Raw genomic sequence first — 22,545 nt, forward strand, 5'->3', positions numbered from 1 at the left:
GTGACCTTCCTGTCTGGGATGCACCATTGCCTCCTCAGTGTGTGCTAACTTCCTTTTTGTTGTTGAGTCCACATCTCAAAGTCTGTCTTTTCTGTAGTGCCTCCTCTATTATCCCATAAACGTCAATACTCCTAAAATAGTCACACTGAATTCTGTGCTCATCTCCATTGTAGCACATCTCCACTGTGATGCTATAAGGTTAAACTGTCATTTTGCAACTGATATAATTTGTAGTTTCTATTAGCTTACTATTACTATTTGTTAAGATTGTGTTGTGAGCGAATATACTAGCTTTCCATAGCTGGGACAAAGCATCTGAGATTAAAAAAAAAACAACCTCTTGAAATGATAGATTAGTTTTGTCTCATGGGTTCTGGGGTTTCAGTTCATAGGCACTGGCTGTTGTTGTGGACCAGTGAAGGGGTGGAACATCTTAGCTGGGAGTATATGAGAGAGGACGCTACTCAAGTCAGATGGGAGGCAGATGGAGAAGACCCACGTCCGGGGTCCAAGGAGCACCTTCAGTGATAAACACCACCTCATCTTAGTAGCGCCATCAGCTGAGGACCAAGCCTTTAATATAACATTTTTGGGACATTTTAAAATTCAAACCATAAAATACATATTGTCACTTATTTAACAGTAAGGGAAGCAACTATTATACTTTCTCTGTCTTGTACACAGAAAAGGCAAGAGATCAGGTAATTTGCTCAATGTTGAGGGTCCAAGTTGCTGAATCTATGATCTTATCATGTTCATGACTTCCAAAATTGGTAAATAATTGTTAAGGATTTGGATATATCTGATATACCACATATGGAAATATTTAAGGAGCTTTTAGTTTTAGAAATAGAGATATCTAAAAGAGAATTTTGCTGTTTAGTAACATTGTTTATGATTAATATTGTACTTTAGTAATGGCGCTGTTGAGACAGATAATGAAATCCCAGTACTTATCTTGCAAGAAAACAGATTTAGAGATGTATATTTGGTATGTGTGTAGTATTAAATGTAAACCAGAAAGTTATACTGACACAAACTATATGAATTATGTAATATTTATTAATCCTAGATGCATATAGTATAGGTTTGATAAGCTCTGACATAACATTAAAATGTTAGCAAATAGTTGGATGTCAGATTTTCTGCAGTACAGGAGACATTACTGTGGTTAGAAAGAAGCAAAGGCTTTTGGGGAGGATGGTATTCAAGTGCAATGAGTAGTCTTTCCCTAGGTAGGAAGTACAGTCCTCATTTCTGAATCTGCATGGTAATAAATTCTTTTTATTTTTTCTGTGGCTTGAAATTGAAATTTTCCCATGAAAAGTACATTCAGAGCCTAAGAAGCCGTGTTAGGACTTGATTTCTTCCCTGTGTTATAAGCTTTAGTCAATTCATTATAACAGTATGTTTTAAAAGTATCTATATGGATTTAAGCTTAATTAACATATTTGGTTAGACTTGTACAATATAAAAGTATGTTTATCATGGAAACCTTAGTCACCAAAAATGGAAAAGATGGAGTTCTGAATGCTAATTTCTTTCTTTTTTGAAACAGCAAACTCATTATTACATTGGGTAAGAAACAGAAAAGAGAGAACGAGTCTTCTGATGAGCCCTCTGATGCCGAGCAGGTGTCTCAGCACACGTGCAAAGACCAGCACTCTCAAGTGAGTATGGATTTCTAGTCTGAGAAATGGAACACTGTTAGAATTATTTAGGGAGCATAATATTGCTTCTTGGATATTTACACTCTAGTTAAGTGATAATAATACAATTTATTTTATAGTAAATCTTGTAGGATAGCGTTATTCCAATATACTTCTAGAATATTACCATATAATATTAGATGTGGGAGGAAATTTATCTGCCTTCCTTAAACCCCTCATTTTTCAGTACCGAAACTGAAAGTCTGAGAGGTTAAATGACATAAGTCCTGGATGACTTTTTACATAAAGCAATATCCAGTGGAATCCTGGACCAACAGAGTCCTTTGAATGAAAATAATGTTAGAGATAGTAATTTTAAAAATAATATAAATCACAGAACAAATGGATTGACTCATTCCTAGAGTCAATACTTTTTGTCTGTTCGTGTTGAAGAAAAGATAACTGATGATACTAAAAATTTTGACAGACATAAATATTGTGCATCTTGCCTTTAAAACATAGGTAGATATCAAAATAATCCTATGGGGATATAAAAAATAGATAGATAGATAGATAGATAGATAGATAGATAGATAGATAGATAGATAGATAGATACATCTGTAGTGAAGGTCATAATAATTCAGGCCACCCTCTGCTTTCTAATACTTAAAATACTACTGTAGGCCGTAGGGGTGGTGGCAATTGTTGAATTATGGGGCCAGAAAGCCCCTGAATGGCCTTTCTTCTTCCTTATGCAGCTTCTTATCCAATGGGAGAGTAGTGGCTCAAGGCTCCTGGGCTGCTGCAAGAGTTGAGGTAAGGGCAGTGATCAAAGCTCCTAATATATGGCCTGGCCTTTTCTTCATATGCTATCCTTAACTTAGGTAAACTTATACTTAACTTATTCAGTATCAGAATTTTTAGTTTAATTTTTACTAGAAAAATGGTGGCCATCTTTTCCATTTTGTAATTTACCAAACAGTGAAATAGTAGTATAGTTCTTTGTAAACATATCTTCCTTTTTTCACTGTAGTGTTAGATTGCTTTGACAAGTGTGTTTCTTTAACAAAATAAAAAGAGAACGTATATTTTCTAATAAGTATAAATCTTTATTATGTTATATTTGGTTGTGTCATTTTACAAATGAAGAAATAGCTTTCAGTGACAACAGTGGATTGTCAAAATGAACTCTTAAAGTTGAATTAAATTTTAGAGACAGAGAAATCTAGAACCGTGAATGTGATGTTTAATTTTATATCTTTAATTTTGATAGAGCACTTTAGTAGACCTTATGTTTTTATAAATTCCCCTGCAGCATATTATGATAAATATTTATGGGGATCTAATTCTAGCATAACAAAGTATTAGTTACTTAAAAACATAAATCCTGTGCTTTCTTTATTCATCTCTGTTAGTGCAATGAGCTAATCTGCAAAGCCTTTCATATAGGAGGATAAAAGCTAGAAATAAACCAGGAGAGAGAACATGTTACTGTTTTAAAAAAACATGGAGAAAGCCTAAAAAGGCACAGTTACCAGTTATATGGATGTCAGTTTAATTTCTACATTTTAAAAACTCATTAGAGATGTTTTTGATAATTATAAAAGTGAGGAATTCTTTGACTTTACCTAAAATGTGCTGCTCTATACTTCATATATTAAGATTTAGGATGAGATCATCTGCAGTCTCCTATCCACAGACTTTCAAATCAATTAATTAGGCTGATAAACTCTTCATAAAATGAAAGAACTGTTTATTATAAGTAACCCTCATTTTATCTTTTAAAATTATCTGTACATTTTTGTGAGTATAAAGGAAATTTTTACACCATTTATTTACTTTTTACTAAAGATCAGTGGGCATTTCAGAGTACCAATAAGTAGCCAAGTAACCAGAAAGGAAACTGTAAGATAGTTGAAAATATGTCATAGGATCTTACAAAAATTGAATGACTCTCAAGCTTAATTATTTAGAAATCATGTGTAGTGAAATTTTGATAATTCATATGTTTTATTACAATAAATGTCAAGTTGAGTACTAATTTAAACTATTTTGAACATTAAGATCTTTATGATGGTTGTATTAGAATTCTAAATATACATATAGCCTAAGTAAGTTTATAGAACTTTCCCTCTAGGGAACAATGAATACTTCATGTGTTTTTCAAATTAGTATGTGAAAAAAGTAGATTTCTTATAATCTTTTTATTATGGTTATATATTACCTTCCTGTCTCTTCTATTAACAAAGTATTGCTTTGATGTTAGAAAATGTAAATGTGAGGCCAGGCATGGTGGAGCACACCTTTAATCCCAGAACATGGGAGGCAGCACAAGAGGATCTCTCAGGCCGTCCTGGTCCAAAGAGTGAGTTCCAAGACAGACAGAGCTACATGAGAAACCCTGTCTTTAAAACAAACAAACAAAACCTATAAATGTGTTTATGTCCAACAGAAAGGCTGGGAGTTGTTGACTTAGTCGTAAAGTACTTGCCTCGCACCAGATTGATTTCCAGTAGACCCCTTTCCCCACCAATAGATAGTCTAAGCAGATGATGTCCCATCCAGACAAAAGGCATGGAATTTGGCTACCCACATATTGCCTTTCTTTTTTGCGGTATTGCTCATCTCAAAAGACAAAGAGGCATGATTTTACAAAGCAATACCACTGCAAAATTAGTACAATAGCAACTCTTACTGATTCTCTTACAACTAGTTCTGTTATGGTTGTAAAAATAATGAAAAAGTTCTCACACAGATATATTGCAGAAACCATATGTAAAATATATGGGCTATTTTCTGGCTCCACTTTTCAGGAATGTCAGGAAAACTACTCTGCATAAAAGGAAATGGAACAGGAAAAGCAAGAGGGATTGGATTCACTCAGTAGACTTGCTGCCCAGTGGACTAGTTTGTTCGGACCCCTTCACCCACAAAGGGTTCATGGAAATACAAGCACACTTAAGTCCTTTTGTATTCTGAAACAAACCTGAGCTTTGGTTTTTTGTTTTATTTTGTTTTTTAGTGAAAACGTCAGAAGTTGTGTAACTTTGTTTTGAAAAATGCTCCTTGAATTATAAACTGTCAAAACTGATATTAGATAATTAGGGAGTTGGTTCTGATTTAAAATTAGACTATAAAAGAGACTTGTTACTACAAGTACTACCTTTAAAAAGACTTCTAATGTATAGTTTTCCTTTTTTTAATATAAAGAAACTAGTAAAGCCAGTTAAACAATTAGTACTTCATTTAAATTTAATTAAACAGAATCATTATATATATTTAATCTAAAACATTTTATTTTCTGTCTTAAACATTTCCACTGCTTTAGAGAACTTAATTTCTTCTGTGTTTTTGCCCCAAATATTTAACAAATAACCATTCATCCACTTTTAGGTTGGGGCAAATGAATAAAATTATTTGTAGTTTAAAATATATATTGCTTAAGGGGTAAATTAATAACTAAATAAGTTAGCCTTTTATTTTTGTAATTGTTTCTAAAGAAAACTAATCTACCAATAAAGATATTACTCATAGAACACTGCCTTTCCAAGCTTTGAACTAGTTCAAAACAAAAACAAATATTTGTATTCTTAACTTATAAAGAAAAATAAACAAAGGTGTCACTAAATATTTATATTTGAAATTCTGTGAGGTAAAGCTTTTGAGAGAATGTGAACTTGTGGCCGTGGGCATGTTATTGCCTTTAGTCAGAAAAAGACGAAGTGAGGAATGTTGCATATATTTTTGATTTTTTTCTAAGAAATCACCAACATAAAGAGTAATATTTTTTATATCTCTGCATAAGATTTTAAAAATAATTTATATAAATCAGATCTTTATGGTTCATTACAGAAAAGAAGATCAAATCGACAAATTAAAAGGAAAAAATATGCAGAAGATGTAGAGGGAAAACAGTCGGAAGAGGAGGTCAAAGGCGCTGTAAAAACAAAAAAGAATTCAGCTCCTCTGCCTGGTGAACAGCCTTTGCAGTTGTTTGTGGTAAGACTGCAGTTTAAATTACCACACCAGGAATTCATGCTGCCCTGTCTAAATTATTACCACATAGTCTTTATTTCTAGTTTTTATTTTTCTTGTGTACATTATGAACCTAACATTTAGCCACTGTCTGTTTAAGTTGGAGCCTTGGGCAGGTATTTGTCTGCTGTACCTGAATTTCCTCAGTGGTGCAGTGGGAATGGTGAGAGTGGAGGGGTTGGAGACGGTGGTCACTGTGGTTCCTAAAATGATACTGCAGATGATGGCAAAGGCAGTCATGATGAGGCTTCTTTTCTTTTTTCTTCCTAACATTTCTCATAGTGCTCAATCTTAGTGCTACACTGATATTTGTTAAATGATGATATATTTTCCCTCCTATAGGAAAATCCAAGTGAAGAAGATGCTGCAATTGTAGACAAAATACTATCTTCTAGAGTTGTAAAAAAGGAAGTAAGTAATGCTACAATGTGCTTTATACTTTATATTTTGTGTCTTGTTTGAATCACAGTTGTTAATTTTAATTTTTTAGATATCACCTGGAGTTATGCTTGATATAGAAGAATTTTTTGTGAAATACAAAAATTAGTAAGTATTTGAATTAAAAATTATAAAATGGTGTTTATTCAAATATGAATTACTTAATTTGTAAGTATAATGAGTTACAATTAATAAATTTTTATTTTATCTGCATTTTAATGAAAGTTTTATTACTTATAACTATAAGAATTCAGTCATTAAAAAGTATAAAGGCTGTATTTGAAAACCTCTTATGGCCAAGTGTAGTAGCACATGTCTTTTAATCCCAGCACTCAAGAGTCAAATGTCTGAGTTCAAGGCCAGCCTGGTCTATAGTGCTAGGCCCAGGATAGCCAGGGTTACACAGAGAAACCTTGCTTCTAAAAACAAAAGAAACCCAAAAAAACCAGAAAATCAAAAATCAACAAACAAAAACCTTTTCTTGTCGAGAATGAATTTTTTAAAATTATATCAAAACATAAGAATCTTTATAAAATATGATTTTATAAATTATAGGTATTTATCTCTCTTCTGTTTTGAGCCTCTAAGGTTTTATTGGTTTTTTTGTTTGTTTGTTTGTTTTTTAAGATTTGTTTATTTATTATGTATACAGTGTTCTGTCTCTCTGTATGCTTGCTGACCAGATGAGGGCACCAGATCTCATTACAGATGGCTGTGAGCCACGATGTGGTTGCTGGGAATTGAACTCAGGAATTGAACTCTGGAAGAGCAGTCAGTGCTCTTAACTGCTGAGCCATCTCTCCAGCCCAGGTTTTATTGTTTTTATACACAACAATTGATCTTAGGTTGCTACATCATATGTTTACAATGATGATTTGACTTTATGATTTTAAGTTTCTATATTGGTTGTAGGTGAATTAAATCAATGGAGTCAGCAGTTATAAGATAATATATTCCTTTTGTGTAGTTTCTAGTTTATCTCCATACTTTGATTAAATTTTTCACAGAAAATTATGTTGGTTCTAATGCACATAACTTTTAGATCATGACAAAATCAATATAATAAAATAATAAGTCATGTTGCAGAAGCAGCTTCTGGTCAGTTTGTCACTGTTTCCATATGATAAACTGATTCCTTGACTACAGTTTCTTTAGCTTTCAAGGATCAAAATGGCTGTTTTATTAGTCTTATATAATCTGTTGTAATTGAATGAAGTAAATACTTAAATGTAAAATTAAAGGTAGTACATTTGTATTGGCAATTATAATTAAATGTGCATATGAAAAAACAGTTTTCTCTATCATGCTAATATATTGTTTTTATAAAACTTTTAGCTCTTATCTCCACTGTGAATGGGCCACAGAACAGCAGCTTTTGAAAGATAAAAGGATCCAGCAAAAAATCAAACGATTCAAGCTAAGACAAGCACAGAGGGCACATTTTTTGGCAGACGTAAGGAAAAAGCCTTTACCAAATTTGGTGTTGTTTATCGTAATTTTAAGGGCGGAGCTTGCAATGTAGTTAAGTGTTAGAATATTTGTGTAGCATATCCAAAACTCTGGTTTGTAGTCTCAGAACCATAAAACAAAACACTACTTTTTTTACATTTCCAGTGCTAATAGTTGGTTGTAAATGTTATCTACATGTAGTGTTTTTCTCTTCCCAAAATTAGCATGGAAACTCCTGAAATAAGAGCCATAATAAGTAGGCATGGTGGCACATGTCTTTTATCTTAGGAGGCAGGAACATCTCTGTGAGTTTGTGGCCAGCTTGGTCTCCATAGCAGTTTCAGGTTATCCAGGGCTACCTTTGTGAGTGGTTATCTTTTAAAAGATATTTAAAAACACAATAATTCAGTGGTAGCTAATCTTGTATTTTTAAATTACCATACATTTTGTTGATTAGAGTTGAATGTGGATATGTTAATATCACAAGGTATTTTTCAGTGTGTTCTTCAAGTTATGAAAGTAATAATGCAGCAAATAAGTGGGAAGCATAATTTTTATTAGATGAGACATATTACATATTTATCATGAACTTTGGTGTAAGTATATATGGCATCATTAAAAAGGGTTTGTTTTTTTTTTCCTCTTCCAGGCCTCACTAAATGACCTGATGTCCTTCCCTAAACTTTTTTCTATTTCTTTTATATCTTTGTTTATTTTTGGTCGGATCTTACTGTTTTGCCCCAGCTGGTCTAGAGCTGTGTACACTTGGTTATGAGTAGACCAGGATGTTCTTGAACTTGCTGTGGTCATCCTGCCCCTGTGTGTACCACTACCTCTCGACTTTATGGTTTTGTGTTTTTTTTTTTTAAGGTTTGTTAAACTTTATCTTAAACAAAATATTCACTAAAATAGCACAACAAATTCTCACATGAATTTTAACTAATTTTTTTATATTTACTTTAATTTCAGTCATTGTTTCAACATTTTTCCTATCATACAGAAATTTTTTCCTGACACATTTGAACAGAATAGTATTTGTTCTCTCATATAAACATAGTACAATTATTATTTTATTAATAGGCATTATTTGCATTTTATTAATTAGTATACCACTACTTTGGTTTTATTGAACTTTATATTTTTTCCCACTCTACTTCCTTCCTCCCCTCTCCCTTTCTACCCTTTCAATGACCCCCACATTTCCAGTTTACTCAGAATATCTTGTCTTTTTGTCTTTTCTATGTGGATCCATGTATGTCTGTCTTAGGGTCCTCTTGGTTGTCTAGGTTCTTTGGGTCTGTTGGCTGTAGGCCGGTTGTCTTTTGCTTTATGTCTGATGTCTGCTTATGAATGAGTACATACTATGTATGTCTCTCTTGGTCTAGGCTATCTCACTCATTATGACTTTTTCTGGTTCCATTCATTTGCTTGAGAATTTCAAGATGTCATTATTTTTTTACCACTAAGTAATACTGCATTTGAGATTCGTTTGTTGAGAGTTCTCTGTTTAGATTTGTACCCCATTTTTAAATTGGATTATTTGGTATTTTGGTGTCCAGTTTTTTGAGTTCTTTATATATTTTGAAGATCACGCCTTTCTCAGATATGGGCTTGGCGAAGATCTTTTCCCATTCTGTAGGTTGTCATTTTGTCTTGTTGACTGTGTTCTTTGCTTTACAGAAGCTTTTCAGTTTCAGGAGGTCCTATTTGTTAATTGTTTCTCCCAGTGACTGTGCTGCTAGAGTTATATTTAGGAAGTGGTTTCCTGTGTCAGTGTGTTCAAGAGTACTTCTACTTTGTCTTCAATGGGGCTCGGTGTGGTTGGTTTTATGTTGGGGTCTTTGATCCATTTGAACTTGAGTTTTATGCAAGGCAATAGATATTTGCATTCTTCTATATGTTGATATCTAGTTATGCCAGCACCATTTGTTGAAGATGTTTTCTCTTTTCCATTTTGTAATTTTAGCTTCTTTGTCAAAAATCAGGTGTTCATAGGTGTATGGATTTATATCTTTGTCTTCAATTCGATTCCATTGGTCCACCTGTCTGTTTTTATTCCAATACCAGGCTATTTTCAGAACAGTAGTTCTTTAGTAGAGTTTGAAGTTAGAGATTGTGGTGCCTCCCGAAGTTCCTTTATTGTATAGGATTGTTTTGGCTATTCTGGGTTTTTTGTTTTTCTATATGAGTTGAGTATTGTTCTTTTGAGGTCTATGAAGAATTTTGCTGGGATTTTTTAAAATTGAATTTGTAGATTGCTTTTGGTGAGATTGCCATTTTTACTATGTTAATCCTTCCTATCCAAGAGAATGGGAGAGTTTTCAATTTTCTGATGTCCTCTTGATTTTTTTTTTCAAAGATTTGAAGTTCTTGTCATACAAATCCTTCACTCGTTGGGTTAGAGATACCCTGAGATATTTTATGTTACTTGTGGCTCTTGTAAAGGGTGATGTTTCTCTGATTTCTTTCCCAGTCTGTTTGTCATTTGTATATAGAAGGGTTACTGAATTTTTATTTTGAGTTAATACCCCAAGATATTTTATGTTACTTGTGGCTATTGTAAAGGGTGATGTTTCTGTGATTTCTTTCTCAGTCTGTTTGTCACCTGTATATAGGAGGGTTACTGAATTTTTTTTTAGTTAATCTTATATCCTGCTACATTACTGAAAGTGTTTATCAGTTGTAGGAGTTCCCTGGTAGAATTTTTGGGTCACTTATATAAACTATCATGTCATCAGCAAATAGTGAAAGTTTGACTTCTTTTCCAATTTGTAACCCCTTGATCTCCTTTCGTTGTCGTATTGATTGAAAGCTTTGCTGTATATAGTAGTCTGAGCTGGCATCCATTGTCTCTTAGTGTTTGCATTAGGCCTGACCAGGACCTTTTTACTTTCATTGTTTCCATTGAGAAGTCAGGTGTAATTCTGATGTGTCTCCCTTTATATGTTACTTGGCCTTTTTCTTTTGCAGCTCTTAATATTCTTTTTTTCCCCCTTTTTTTTTTTCATTCTGCATGTTTTGTGTTTTGGTTATTATGTGGCAAGGGGAGTCTTTTCTTTTTGGTCTAGTCTATGTGGTGTTCTATAAGCTTGGTCCACTCTATTTGGTGTTCTTTAGGTTGGGAAAGTTTCCTTCACTGATTTTGTTGAATATATTTTCTGTGCCATTGAACTGAACTTCTTTTCCTTTAATTCCCATTATTCTTAGGTTCAGTTTTCTTCATGGTGCCCTAGATTTCTTGAATATTTCGTATTAAGGATTTGTTGGATTTAACATTTTCTTTGACCAATGTATCTGTTTCCTCTATTGTATCTTCAGCACTTGAGATTCTCTCTTCTGTCTCTTGTATTTTGTTGTTTATGCTTGCTTCTGTAGTTCCTTATCATTTACCTAGATTTTTCACTTCCAGATTGCCCTCAGTTTATATTTTCTTTAACACCTGTATTTCCCTTTTCAAGTCTTGAACTGTTTCTTTCACCTGCTTGATTGCTTTTTCTTGGTTCTCTTTAAAGGATTTGTTGATTTCTTCGAATTTTTTTTTCTTTTTCTTTTCGGCCCCTTCTTTAAGAGAATTTTTTATTTCCTCCTTAGGGTTCTCAGTCATCTTCATAACGTTATTTCTAATGTTTTTTTTTTTACTTCATCTGTGTTAGGTCTTGTTGTAGAACCACTAGTTTCTGGTGGTGCTGTATTATTTTTTTATGTGGTTGAGTGTATTTTTACCATGATGTCTACCCATCTCTTCCTTCATTTGGAACAGGTGGGGCCTGTGTTTCAGGGGTGTCTCTTTTCCTCCAATTGGTGTACTTGGGACCCGTGACTCTCTTGAACATTCCTTCAGGTGTAAGTAGGGCAGAGCCTTCTGTAATTGTTCTCTAGGTGCCTACGGGCCCATGGCTCAGATGGTTGCTCCTCCTGGTGCAGATGTGGCTGTGGTTTGGATGGTTGCTCCTCCATTTGCATTCAGGGTTGAGGCTGAGGCTCCGGTAGTCAAACATTCTCCAGAGGCCACAGCCCGCTGTGCTGGTGAGGCTTCCTCCTGTGCCAATACTTTTATAGCAGAAATTTTTGCTTGTTTGTTCGTTTATTTTTTGTTTTTTGAGACAAGGTTTCTCTGTAGCTTTGGAGCCTGTTCTGGAACTAGCTCTTGTAGACCAGGCTGGTCTCAAACTCACAGAGATCCGCCTGCCTCTGCCTCCCAAATGCTAGGATTAAAGGCGTGCATCACCACTGCTCGGCCTTTCTTTTCTTTTCTTTTTTTAGCAGAAATGTTAAAATGTCCCACAGTTCAGCACTACATGTTAAATTTACTTATTATGTTTCTTTTGATTTCAGTTTGTTTTTCATTCTTTGGACTCCTCCACTTCCCACCCCAATCTTTCTTTTTGTTTTTTCAAGACAGGCTTTCTCTGTGCAGCTCTGGCTGTCCTGGAACTCTGTAGACCAGGCTGGCATTGAATTCAGAAGTCTACTTGCCCTGTGCCTCCTAAGTGCTGGGATTAAAGACATGTGTCATTACACCCATCTCATTCTTGGACATTTTTGAAGAGTCTGTTTTGTTCCTATTCTTTATTCTTTACTTCTAAAAAAGAAATGCAATAGTAATGGTTCATTTTCCTTCTTCATGGATTATATTACATGGTGCATGGTAGCTATTTGTTCCATGTTGTACTTGGCCAGGGTATGGCTGCATCATTGGTTGAAGATGATGTGTGTTAGGTTTGTCCTCTGTAGCCTTGACTGGCCTGCAGCTTGGTTTTTAGATGAGGCAGGTCTAGAATTCCCAGACTCATCTGCCCTTACCTCTCACTCCATAATACTGGAGTTGGTGTTAGCTATTATACCAAGCTCTTTTACAATCATTAAAATTATCTGAAAATTTGGTTACTCTGAAGACATTTAACACTTTATGGATGCTGGGAGTTTTTCCTATTTCTCCAAAATCTCTGACTTTAGTCCTGAAATTTCAGTAATTAGCAATCTTACAAATACTTAAATATTATTGAATGTTTTTACAGAGTTTTTCTTTTCACCTGTCTCGGGTGTATCATAAGTAAGACCTTTGTGATTTTTTTTAAGCATTTGAAATTTCTTTTTATTATTGAACTATATTTGACAAAAATGCACATATTTAATGTTCACATTAATATGTGAACATATTAACATATATATGTATATATATTACTATTATATATATTAATATATATAATAGGTGTTTAGCTATATATAAACATCATGAAATAATTACCACAAACAAATGAATATATCCATCATAAAAAATAGTTACCACTTTCTCTTTTCCTTTTTTCTATTCTGAAAATATCATTTTTGGGTTATGCACATTGTTTCTAAGGTAAATTCATTATCAATAGTGGTTTGGTGTTAAGGAATAATATAGAGCACACTAAATTTGGATTTAAGCAGCTGAAAGGCAATTAAAACTGAGCTGCCTTTGGAAAATAGGCTTTCAAAGATGTGTAGGGATTGGATTGCTCGAGCAGATGAAAGAAACAACATCAGTCTTGTCAGCAAAGAGGAAGTGGAGGGTAAAATCTTGAAGCTGTGACTGTATGAATATCTTCGTGGTTTTGGACAACATTGTGTTGTACCTCTGGAGCATGAAGTTTGAGTCAAACTTGGGTTATGCTTTAGGAAATGATACTTGAGGAAGAGGAAAGATTCTGTTTATTCCTCGAGGATGAATGTGCACATTTTCTTTTCCTTTTTTTTTTAAAAAAAATGAATGCAGACCTTATCCTCAAATAGGAATAATTAGTGATGGATTTCAAGTAAGAGAGGCAATATGTGAAATTTGTGTCTGAGGAAGATTGTGTACACTGGAGACAATAAAAAAATATTTAAAAAGTTAAGGCAGAAGTTCAGGGACTCTTTAGAAGGGATTTTAAAATTCCATGTTAGGGGCTAGAGAGGTAACTCATCCACTAAGAGGACTTGTTGCTTTTGCAGAGGGCCCCAGTTTGGTTCCTGGAATCCACATGATGTCACAACTCGTCTTAACTCCAGTTCCTGGGGTCTGACTTCCTATTTCTGTTATCTGTAGGTGCCAGATATGCTCATAGTGCATATCCATACATTCAGGCTGAACACTCAGACATACAAAAGGAAATGAATCTATAAAGGTTTAAAATATTCATGGAAGAAGTGACACAGTGAGGATGAGATAAAAGGTCTCAATTTGAATTAATTTTACAAGGAGAGACTGTAGTTGGGTGCTGGTGGCTCACACCATTAATCCCAGCACTTGAGAGATAGAGGCAGGTGAATCTCTTGAGTTTCAGGTAAGCCTGGTTTACAGGGTAAGTTCCAGGACAGCCAAGGCTACACAGAAAAACCCTGTCTCAACACCCCCCCCCATAAAAAATGCATTCAGGTGGTGGTGCTGCACGCCTTTAATCCTAGCACTCGGAAGGCAGAGGCAGGCAGATCTCTGAGTTTGAGGCCAGCCTGGTCTACAACACCTGTGTCCTGGTTCTAGGACACCTAGGGATAGTACACAGAGAAACCCTGTCTCATAAAACCAAAATCAAACAAATAAACAAACAGAGAGACTGAGGTACACACACACACACACACACACACACACACACACACACATATGTATATTGCAGTGGTAGAGTACATGTATAACATGGCCAAGACTCATATACACTTACACAGAATCTGTACAAAACTTGACATATTAGCAAATGATGGTAATACCACTTAATTTAAGAGGATCATGAGTTTGCACTCAATTTGGGCAATATAGCAAAACCCAGTTTTACACATGCATGCAATTTCACACTCACAGATAGGATGTATAAATCATCAATTTATTGATTTATTTATTTTGAATATTTTGGAACAGGGTTTCTCTTTGTAATCCCTTGCTGTTCTGGAATTCTCTCATTAGACTAGGCTGGCCTCAAACTCAGAGATTCTCCTACCTCTGCCTCCCAAGTGCTGGAATAAAAGGCATGTGTACCATGCCCAGCTACAAAATTCTCAATTTATTAGCTTCACAGGGCGAAGAAAGGAAAAACAATCTATCATCACTTCTTCATTTTGGCCTTTGTGAATGTGGAACATAGAGAGCTTGTTTCCACTCACCAGCTAAAGAATATAGGATACACACAGGTTGAAGAGAATGGGTGCAGCTGATGTTGAAGTAGCCACATATATAAGTGCGTATTAAGAAAAGATCCTGCGTAAAGGAGAAGAGTCTGATAAAAGTTACAGCCGCAATGTGAGATAGTATGTGGAGTCATTGGTCTTGACATCTTATTACCAAAGCAGAGTTGCAAATGAAAGTCGCAGTCTGTGTTTAGAGCTTTAAACAAACGTATCTGCTAGAGTAAGTCAGTTACTTGGAATGCATTATTCTTTAGTCCTATTAGTTTGCCTGTATTACTTACAACTTGGTGCTTTATAATTTCCTTTATAACTTTTCAAAATTAAATTGGAAGAATTTTGCATATTAGAAATGTAACTGTAGTTAAACAGATATATTTCTATTTATATGTCTTTCTACCTTTTCTTCAGATATCATTAAATTTAATTTTTTAATTTTAGATGGAAGAAGAGCCCTTTAACCCAGACTACGTTGAAGTAGACAGAATATTGGAAGTTTCTTTTTGTGAAGATAAGGATACTGGTGAGGTAATTACTCAGTAAAAGTAGTTCTTAAGGGGCTGAGAGATGGCTTGGCAATTAAAAGCACTGCTTACTCTTCTAGAGAATCCAGTTCAATTCCTAGCACCCACATGGTCATTGTGGCTCCCACTGTCTGTAACTCCAGTTTCAGGGGATCCAACAGCCTTTTCTGGCCTCCAAGAGCACCAGGTACACACATGGTACACAGCATATGTAAAGATAAAAATAGACTTTAAAATAAATAAAAATTGGGGGAAAATGTTTCTAAGAGATATGGAGATAAGTCAAGAGCACTGGCTGCTCTTGTAGAGGACCTGGGTTCAGTTCCCAGAACCCACATGGTATAGGTACCTATAACTCAAGTTACAGAATTCCAGTGCCATTTTCTGTTTTCCATTGGTACAACTTGTGTACTTGTAACACAAGTTGCACCCATGTATATGTAAGCAAACCTCATATACATGAAGTAAAAATAAATCTAAAATTTTTTTTCTAAGAAATACCTTAAAATTTCCAAATATACAAACCTAATAATACACTTGTTAAATAAAAATCTAACGCCTAAGCCACATTTCAGAGGGCCCAGTTTCAGTTCCCAGCATACACATGGTGCCTTACCACTGCCTAAATCCAGTGTCTGAGGCTCCGATACCCTTTTCTGATCCCTGGAGGTACCTGGCATGCACATGGTACACATACATACAGGCACCCAGACATGCACATATTTTTTTAAAAAAAATAATGATTACTTTGGCCAGGCAGTGGTGGTGCACTCCTTTAATCCCATCACTTGATAGTCAGAGGCAGGTGGATCTCTGTGAGTTTGAGGCCAGCCTGGTCTACAGAGCAAGTTCCAGGTCAGCCAATGCTACAGGCAGAGAAACTCTGTCTCAAATCACACACACCCACAATGGTTTCTTTGTTTTTATTGATGGACGTTAGTATATATTTAAGTTGTTTTATAAACATTTTATAATTTAGCTGTTTACTTCTTTACAAGTGGTAAAATAAACAACAACTTCTTTCTTAGTCTGTTATTTACTACTTGGTAAAATGGTGCTCATTGCCATATGAAGATAGCACCTGGGAATTAAAAGAAGATGTGGATCTTGCAAAAATTGAAGAGTTTGAACAACTGCAAGCTTCAAGGCCTGACACAAGACATTTGGTGAGAGCCTTTCTTGGGTAGCTTCTTAAGATCTTCGCACTTTGTATTTAGCAGGGTTAAGGTTGTCTTCAATTCTTGTGTTTGTGTGGTATGTATAATCACAACCGAAGCTTTTCTGAACCACACACACTTCTTTCTTAGATCCACAGCCCTCACTTTCAGTTAATATAGTCCTTGGTGTAAAATTGATACAGTATACTTTTAAATTGCTACATAATGTCTCATGCAACTAATTAAGCCTTTTCCGTTGGTAGATAATCCCGGGTTTTGTTTTTGCTATTATAAATAATGCTTCATTGAATATATAGTTTTTGAGGGCTTAGAAATATAACTAATTTGAATATGTGCCCTTAAGATTTCACCAAGTATCTTTTTATAAATTCCATTCCCACCAACTCTAGTTATAGTCTCCCTGGCTGGGTGGTGGAAGTGCACCTCTTCAATCCGAACAGAAGCAGAAGCAGGTCTGCTTTACATAGTGAGTTCCTTGACAGCCAGGGCTATACAGAGAAACCCTGTCTCCCAAAACACAACAGTGCAAAAAACCCTACACAGTTTTCCCTGTCTCTGAATTTAAGTTTCCTACTATCTTTCTCAGATTATTTATATACACTTTACTCTCAATTCCATCTCTAATATTCTTAATTCTCCATTAAACAAAAATTCAAATCAAACCTACCTTTTCATTATTTTTCTCTAAGCCAGTTGTTACTCACAACTATACAACTTATTTCCTTTTAAGAACCTAAAATGTTTTCATTGCATGGGTTAATTGGATTAACTGTGCTAGTTCTGTATTATAAATGGTAAAACTGGGGCTGGACTACTGCATATATTCCATTATTGCTAAGGTATGCTACTGCTCTGGAGTGCTACACATTCTTCTCTGTCTGCATTCTTCCTCACCCTCTGCTCACACACTTGGTGTCTGAGGGAGCTTGGCAGTGAAGCATTGTGGAGAGCTCTTACTTGACTTCGAAATAGTCACAGAACTGTCGTAGGCCAGCTAATTAATGTTCTGTAATTCCCACCTTAATGGCGTTTTTCTTTTCCTTGATTAATTATACTTGAGCCTATAATACAGTGTTGATAATATTTCTTGTTACAAAAGAACATTTCCCTATTTAGGTGTCTTTTTCTGTATCTACTAAAATTCTCTTTATTTCCTTTTGTTTTCTTAATCTATTTGATTTAATACTTTAAATCTTCTTGGCTAGTTCTTGTAAAAACTCTAGTTTTAATGCACTGCACTCTCTAAACTTGTCCATTTAGTGAAAATTCTGCTAAGAATTTAAATGTCTGTTCTTGAAGAATATTGGTACATAGTTCCTTTTCAGGTAATGTCACCTGATTTTAGCATCAAAACTTCACAGCATGAATTTCAGGGTGTGCCTCACTGTTCTATTTTCTGGAAGCCTCTGAGTAGAATTAATTTGATGTTTAAATATTAGGTAAAGTTTCATCATATACTGTATGCTTTGGCTTCTAGGTTCTTTTAAAAGCAAGGTTTCTTGCCATGAGTAAGTTGTGTGGAAGATAAACATCTGAAATGCATCATTCATTTTATTTTTGTTCACAAAGGATCGTCCTCCCTCTAATATTTGGAAGAAAATAGATCAATCCAGGGACTATAAAAATGGTAATCAACTCAGGGAATATCAACTAGAAGGACTCAACTGGCTTTTGTTCAATTGGTATAATAGGTATGTAGCATATCGTAAGAAGATTTTAGTATATTCCATTTTTTGTATATGCCAAAATGTGTTAATTAAAATAAGTACTTATGTTGCTGTGCTGTTTTTGTGTTGGAAAGTCTTTATTATTTAATAATGAACATATCTCAGAAAAATAATGTAGATTATGATTTTGAATGCCAGTCTTAATGTTGCGTCCTTTAAGTATATACACCCACATATTTGTTGATTAAAATTTAAATTTGAAATAACTTTATAATAGTCTCAAACTATTCGTTATTTTAGCTTTTCAACATACAATTTATGTCAGTGATTGTATCTGTAGAGTGAACTATATGTTAAGACATTAGAAATTATATAGAGTGCTAATATTTAATTTAAACCTCAAATGACATAGACTGTAAGCAGTTAATGAGTGACTATAAAATTATGGGAACATTCCAGTTAATGTCCCTTGGCTATTGTTCATTTTCTGAGTTGTTAAAAATGCTTTATAAAACAAATCTCAAGTAATTTATTGAGGTAAGAAGATAATTCCAAAGGGACTAAAAGATAATACCATAAATGAGAATGAAGTGTTAAGCATAGTACTGTGTGTAGACTACCAATGAAGTTTCTGCCACTAGACACGAGAGCAACAATTTAATGGTTCTTGTTTGGAAATGCATTTTCCCTGTTTTAATTCTCACCTTTCTTTGGAGTTGTTTCACTATTTATGTTGAGTTACGTGGTTCGGTTAGGTGGCATGAGAATGCCCTACTTGCCCATGCAGTGTTCTCTTTTCTGATTTGTGCTTTCTAAATATTAATCATTATTTCCTTCAAGAGAAGCTTCCAGGTAAAATAATACTGCATTTTTAAAGTTTTCCTCACTCATTAGTAACACTTTGTACTTTTTATATTGCCCGGTTTAACCTTTCACCTTTTCCCTCTACCCTTCCATTCTCTGTTCTGGTCACTCTTGGTATATGAGTGCTTCATAAAGAAACCAGAGACAGTAGGCTTTGAATTCTCAAATTCTTGCCTATTTTCATGTCCAGTCCTTCCAGCACTTCTCTAAGTGTAGCCATTCATAGCTCTAACCTCGTGTGTCACAAGCACGATTAAATCATGCTACCTCCACTCTTCAGGCTGCCTCGTGTCCAGTCTTCAGTAAGCTCTCCTTCTCTTTCATATCTTCAAGCTATGCTGGAAGACTTGTTTGTCTAAATCTATGAATGATTTTGGTATTTATTTATAAAAATGAAATAGAAAACTAAATCCTTTGTCTCGGCTCTCCCCACTAACTACTTCAACCCCCTTTGTAACTTCTATGCAAAACTAGAGCTCCCCATTCATTTCCTCATTCCCAATTTTCGTTTTAATCTGCACCAGCCTGGATTTTATTTCTCTGTTTCACTCGATAGCCTGTGTTGGTCTAGAACTCACTGTGTAGACCGTGCTAGTGTCCTCATGATAGTCCTGTATTAGTAGCATTGGGATTACAGGCATGTATTTCTCTATCCAGCTGTGGATTTTGTTTCTGTTCTTCTCTGAAATTTCTTATTTCCTAACTAATAGAATGTTCTTAGCCTTCAGTTCATCTCTCCTGTGTTAAATATATACAAGTTGCCATTTCTTCCATTAAACTTTCTTCCCATTCTTATTTCCCCCACCTTCTTCAGTATGACTCCAAGATCATTAGCATCTCTGTGATTATTTCAACACATTGCTAAACAGGTTCCTCTTCTATGTTTTAACTGTTGATTTCCCCCCCACACCATGCCCTAGATTTAATCTTTAATTAATTTTTCAGATTCCTTATTTTTTTCTCCCTTAACCATCTCAACAGACACGCTACGCACTCTCCTTTTAGACTAGCCAATATTTTAATGACTCTATAACTTTATCTCTAAGGCCTTGAGCTATGATTCCATATTTTTTATCTTTAACTGTCTGAACATGATTAAGTAGTTTCACTAGGTATATAATAGATTCTTTTCCAATTTTTCTATATGGTTAATATAGTGCAATTATTGACTCACCTAAACTCAAGTCTGATTGTTACCTCATACGTATAGTTGGTGAATAGGGCCAAACCATCATAGCTTTGGCATCTTCTGCCTTAACCACTTAAGTACAAAGTCCCTGTGCCTGAACTTTCTTCCCTGTATCTTGCCAAGTAGGCCCAAATGTCTAGTACTTTACTATCTGCCATAGCACTGGAGTAGAACTTACAATACAAACTTAATTTTGTTGTATTTTTAAGAGATTTTCAGTGCCTCTCTTTGCATAATAAAATGATATCTAATATCTTCTATGCATGGCTCTTACTTATCTCACTAATCTCTCCTCCCTTCTCCTTTCCCTTGTTGTTCGTATTAAGCAACTTTTGGTCCCCTGATTCGAACTTTTGTTTTAACTTTTGACCCTTTGCTTTGTTCTTTGAAAATTTTTATCAAAAGTTAGCTGAAGCTTTCTCCTTTGTTCTAGCCAGATTATTATTTATTGTCATATCCCTCTGATTTTCTATAAGAACATTTACTATTTATATTCATCACTGGCCACAGAGCAAAACCGTCTGTGGAATTTATTTTAGAAATTGCAACTGTTTAGATCTTATTCCATACACACTGAATCGGAGTGTATGGAGAAAAGACCCGGTACCTGTTTGTTTGCTTGTTTTCCAAGCTCTGTAGGCTCTTCTCACGTGAAGCCGCTGACGACAGCCAGTGCTAAGTTTATTCTTCTGCAGTAGCAGCTTGTATGGCTACTTATTTATGCATATTTCATGTCTGCTTCTCCAATAGATACAAGCCCCTAGAAGGCAGAGAACGTGTTCTCTTTCTTTTCTATCCCATTTTCTCATACGTCCTGAGATAGCAGCAGGTGTTTAATAAATACTTCCTGAATATTTGACATGCCTTGCTCTTGTCTTTTCACTCTTAACATCAAACACTTACTGGGCAATATCTTTAGTTGAAGCTCTAAAAATCTTTAATGTTCCTTTATAGGATTATAATAAAAGTGTAATCTTTACCTTACTCTGCATTAGCAACTTTTTATGTTTTTATAAATGAAAGTATTTTCATTGTTTTCTTCTTATTAAATATTTATCTTTAAAAACAATAGTATTCAGAAAAGCCCAGTGTGTGTATGCATGGGTAATACATTTATTTATTTCAGACGAAACTGCATTTTAGCAGATGAAATGGGTCTTGGCAAAACCATTCAGTCAATTACATTCCTCTACGAAATCCTTCTGACTGGTATAAGAGGACCTTTCCTGATTATCGCACCACTTTCTACCATTGCAAACTGGGAAAGAGAATTCCGTACGTGGACTGATATCAATGTTGTGGTTTATCACGGGAGCTTGATTAGCAGACAGATGATACAGCAATATGAGATGTACTTCAGGGATTCACAGGTGTGTTATTACTGATTTTGTTTATTTTTTTAAAAGACCACAGATGAATGAGATAATATTATATGATAACAATTTACAATTTGCTATAGATTTTAATCTCATACTTTTATATTAAGCTCATTCATATTTATATTGTGATAAATTTAGTAGCTTAAAAGTAATGATTAAAGTCAGTTTACTGTTTCTAGTTCACTATAACATAGTATTGATTTATACAAATGTATAAATTAATTATTGCCTATAATTTTTTTAACTACAATAATTTATTTTTCTAACTATTTAAATATACTTTTTTTTATATAACTGTCTTTGATCACCCTCTTGTTCCTCCACTACCCTTTCTTTAAATGCTTACTTTTTGGTGATTATGATGACTTTAAATTCGTATTGATGTGAGACTAAGGTTATTTTTCATGTTCAATATATTTATATTTTAGAGTTCTTAAATTTAGTTTGTAGCCTGACAGGTGACTCTCTGCAGTAAAGCACCTGTCTAGCTTTTATGATTCCTTCTGACTGCCTAGCATGTATGATTCCCTCTGATCACAGGAGACAGAGACAGGACACCCTGGAAGACATAGAATTCCAAGTTGTGCTCTTGAATGTTAATATGAATTTTTCTGACTTTATTCAGAAATAAAAAGAAAAATCAATAAACTCGATTGAGACCGAATATACTTTTTAATTAGAACAAGTGTGACTGGCTACCTAAGTAGCTTCTAAATATACTTCCTTTCATTCATTGCTTTGTTCTAAGATAATTACTATGCAGTTTGACCATATGATGGCAGTACAAATTAAAGTAAGCTAATGTGCATAACCTGTGCTTTTGCTTCCGATTATAACTGATTTTCTGTTATATTTCCTGCTGAAAATGAGTGACATAGCCAGATTTGTTTGCATAACATCACTTTCCCTCCTGCTTACAGAGTTGAAACTATTTCATGTGCTTGAAATTGTGTATGAAGTTCATTGTGTATGAAATACAATCATTTTTTTTCTCAGCCATGTCAAAAACTACCTCCTTTGCACTTTTACAGTATGGATTCT

At 34.6% G+C, this 22,545-nt stretch overlaps 1 protein-coding gene across 12 annotated transcripts in view; it reads left to right on the forward strand.

Annotated features, from left to right (window-relative positions):
* Chd9 (chromodomain helicase DNA binding protein 9) overlaps nucleotides 1–22,545 on the forward strand; it is a 213,960-nt gene that overhangs the window by 127,340 nt on the left and 64,075 nt on the right. For all 12 annotated transcript variants that reach the window (XM_087900364.1, XM_087900367.1, XM_087900368.1 and 9 more), the window contains 9 exons: nucleotides 1,559–1,670; nucleotides 5,503–5,649; nucleotides 6,028–6,096; nucleotides 6,176–6,231; nucleotides 7,459–7,576; nucleotides 15,145–15,231; nucleotides 16,256–16,393; nucleotides 17,975–18,096; nucleotides 21,252–21,495. In XM_087900364.1, the coding sequence (XP_087756490.1) occupies nucleotides 1,559–1,670; nucleotides 5,503–5,649; nucleotides 6,028–6,096; nucleotides 6,176–6,231; nucleotides 7,459–7,576; nucleotides 15,145–15,231; nucleotides 16,256–16,393; nucleotides 17,975–18,096; nucleotides 21,252–21,495 (1,093 nt within the window). The remainder of the gene's footprint in view (nucleotides 1–1,558; nucleotides 1,671–5,502; nucleotides 5,650–6,027; nucleotides 6,097–6,175; nucleotides 6,232–7,458; nucleotides 7,577–15,144; nucleotides 15,232–16,255; nucleotides 16,394–17,974; nucleotides 18,097–21,251; nucleotides 21,496–22,545) is intronic.

The sequence above is a fragment of the Myodes glareolus genome, chromosome 22 (genome assembly GCF_982192425.1).
Source record: "Myodes glareolus chromosome 22, mMyoGla1.1, whole genome shotgun sequence".
Taxonomy (NCBI): domain Eukaryota; kingdom Metazoa; phylum Chordata; class Mammalia; order Rodentia; family Cricetidae; genus Myodes; species Myodes glareolus.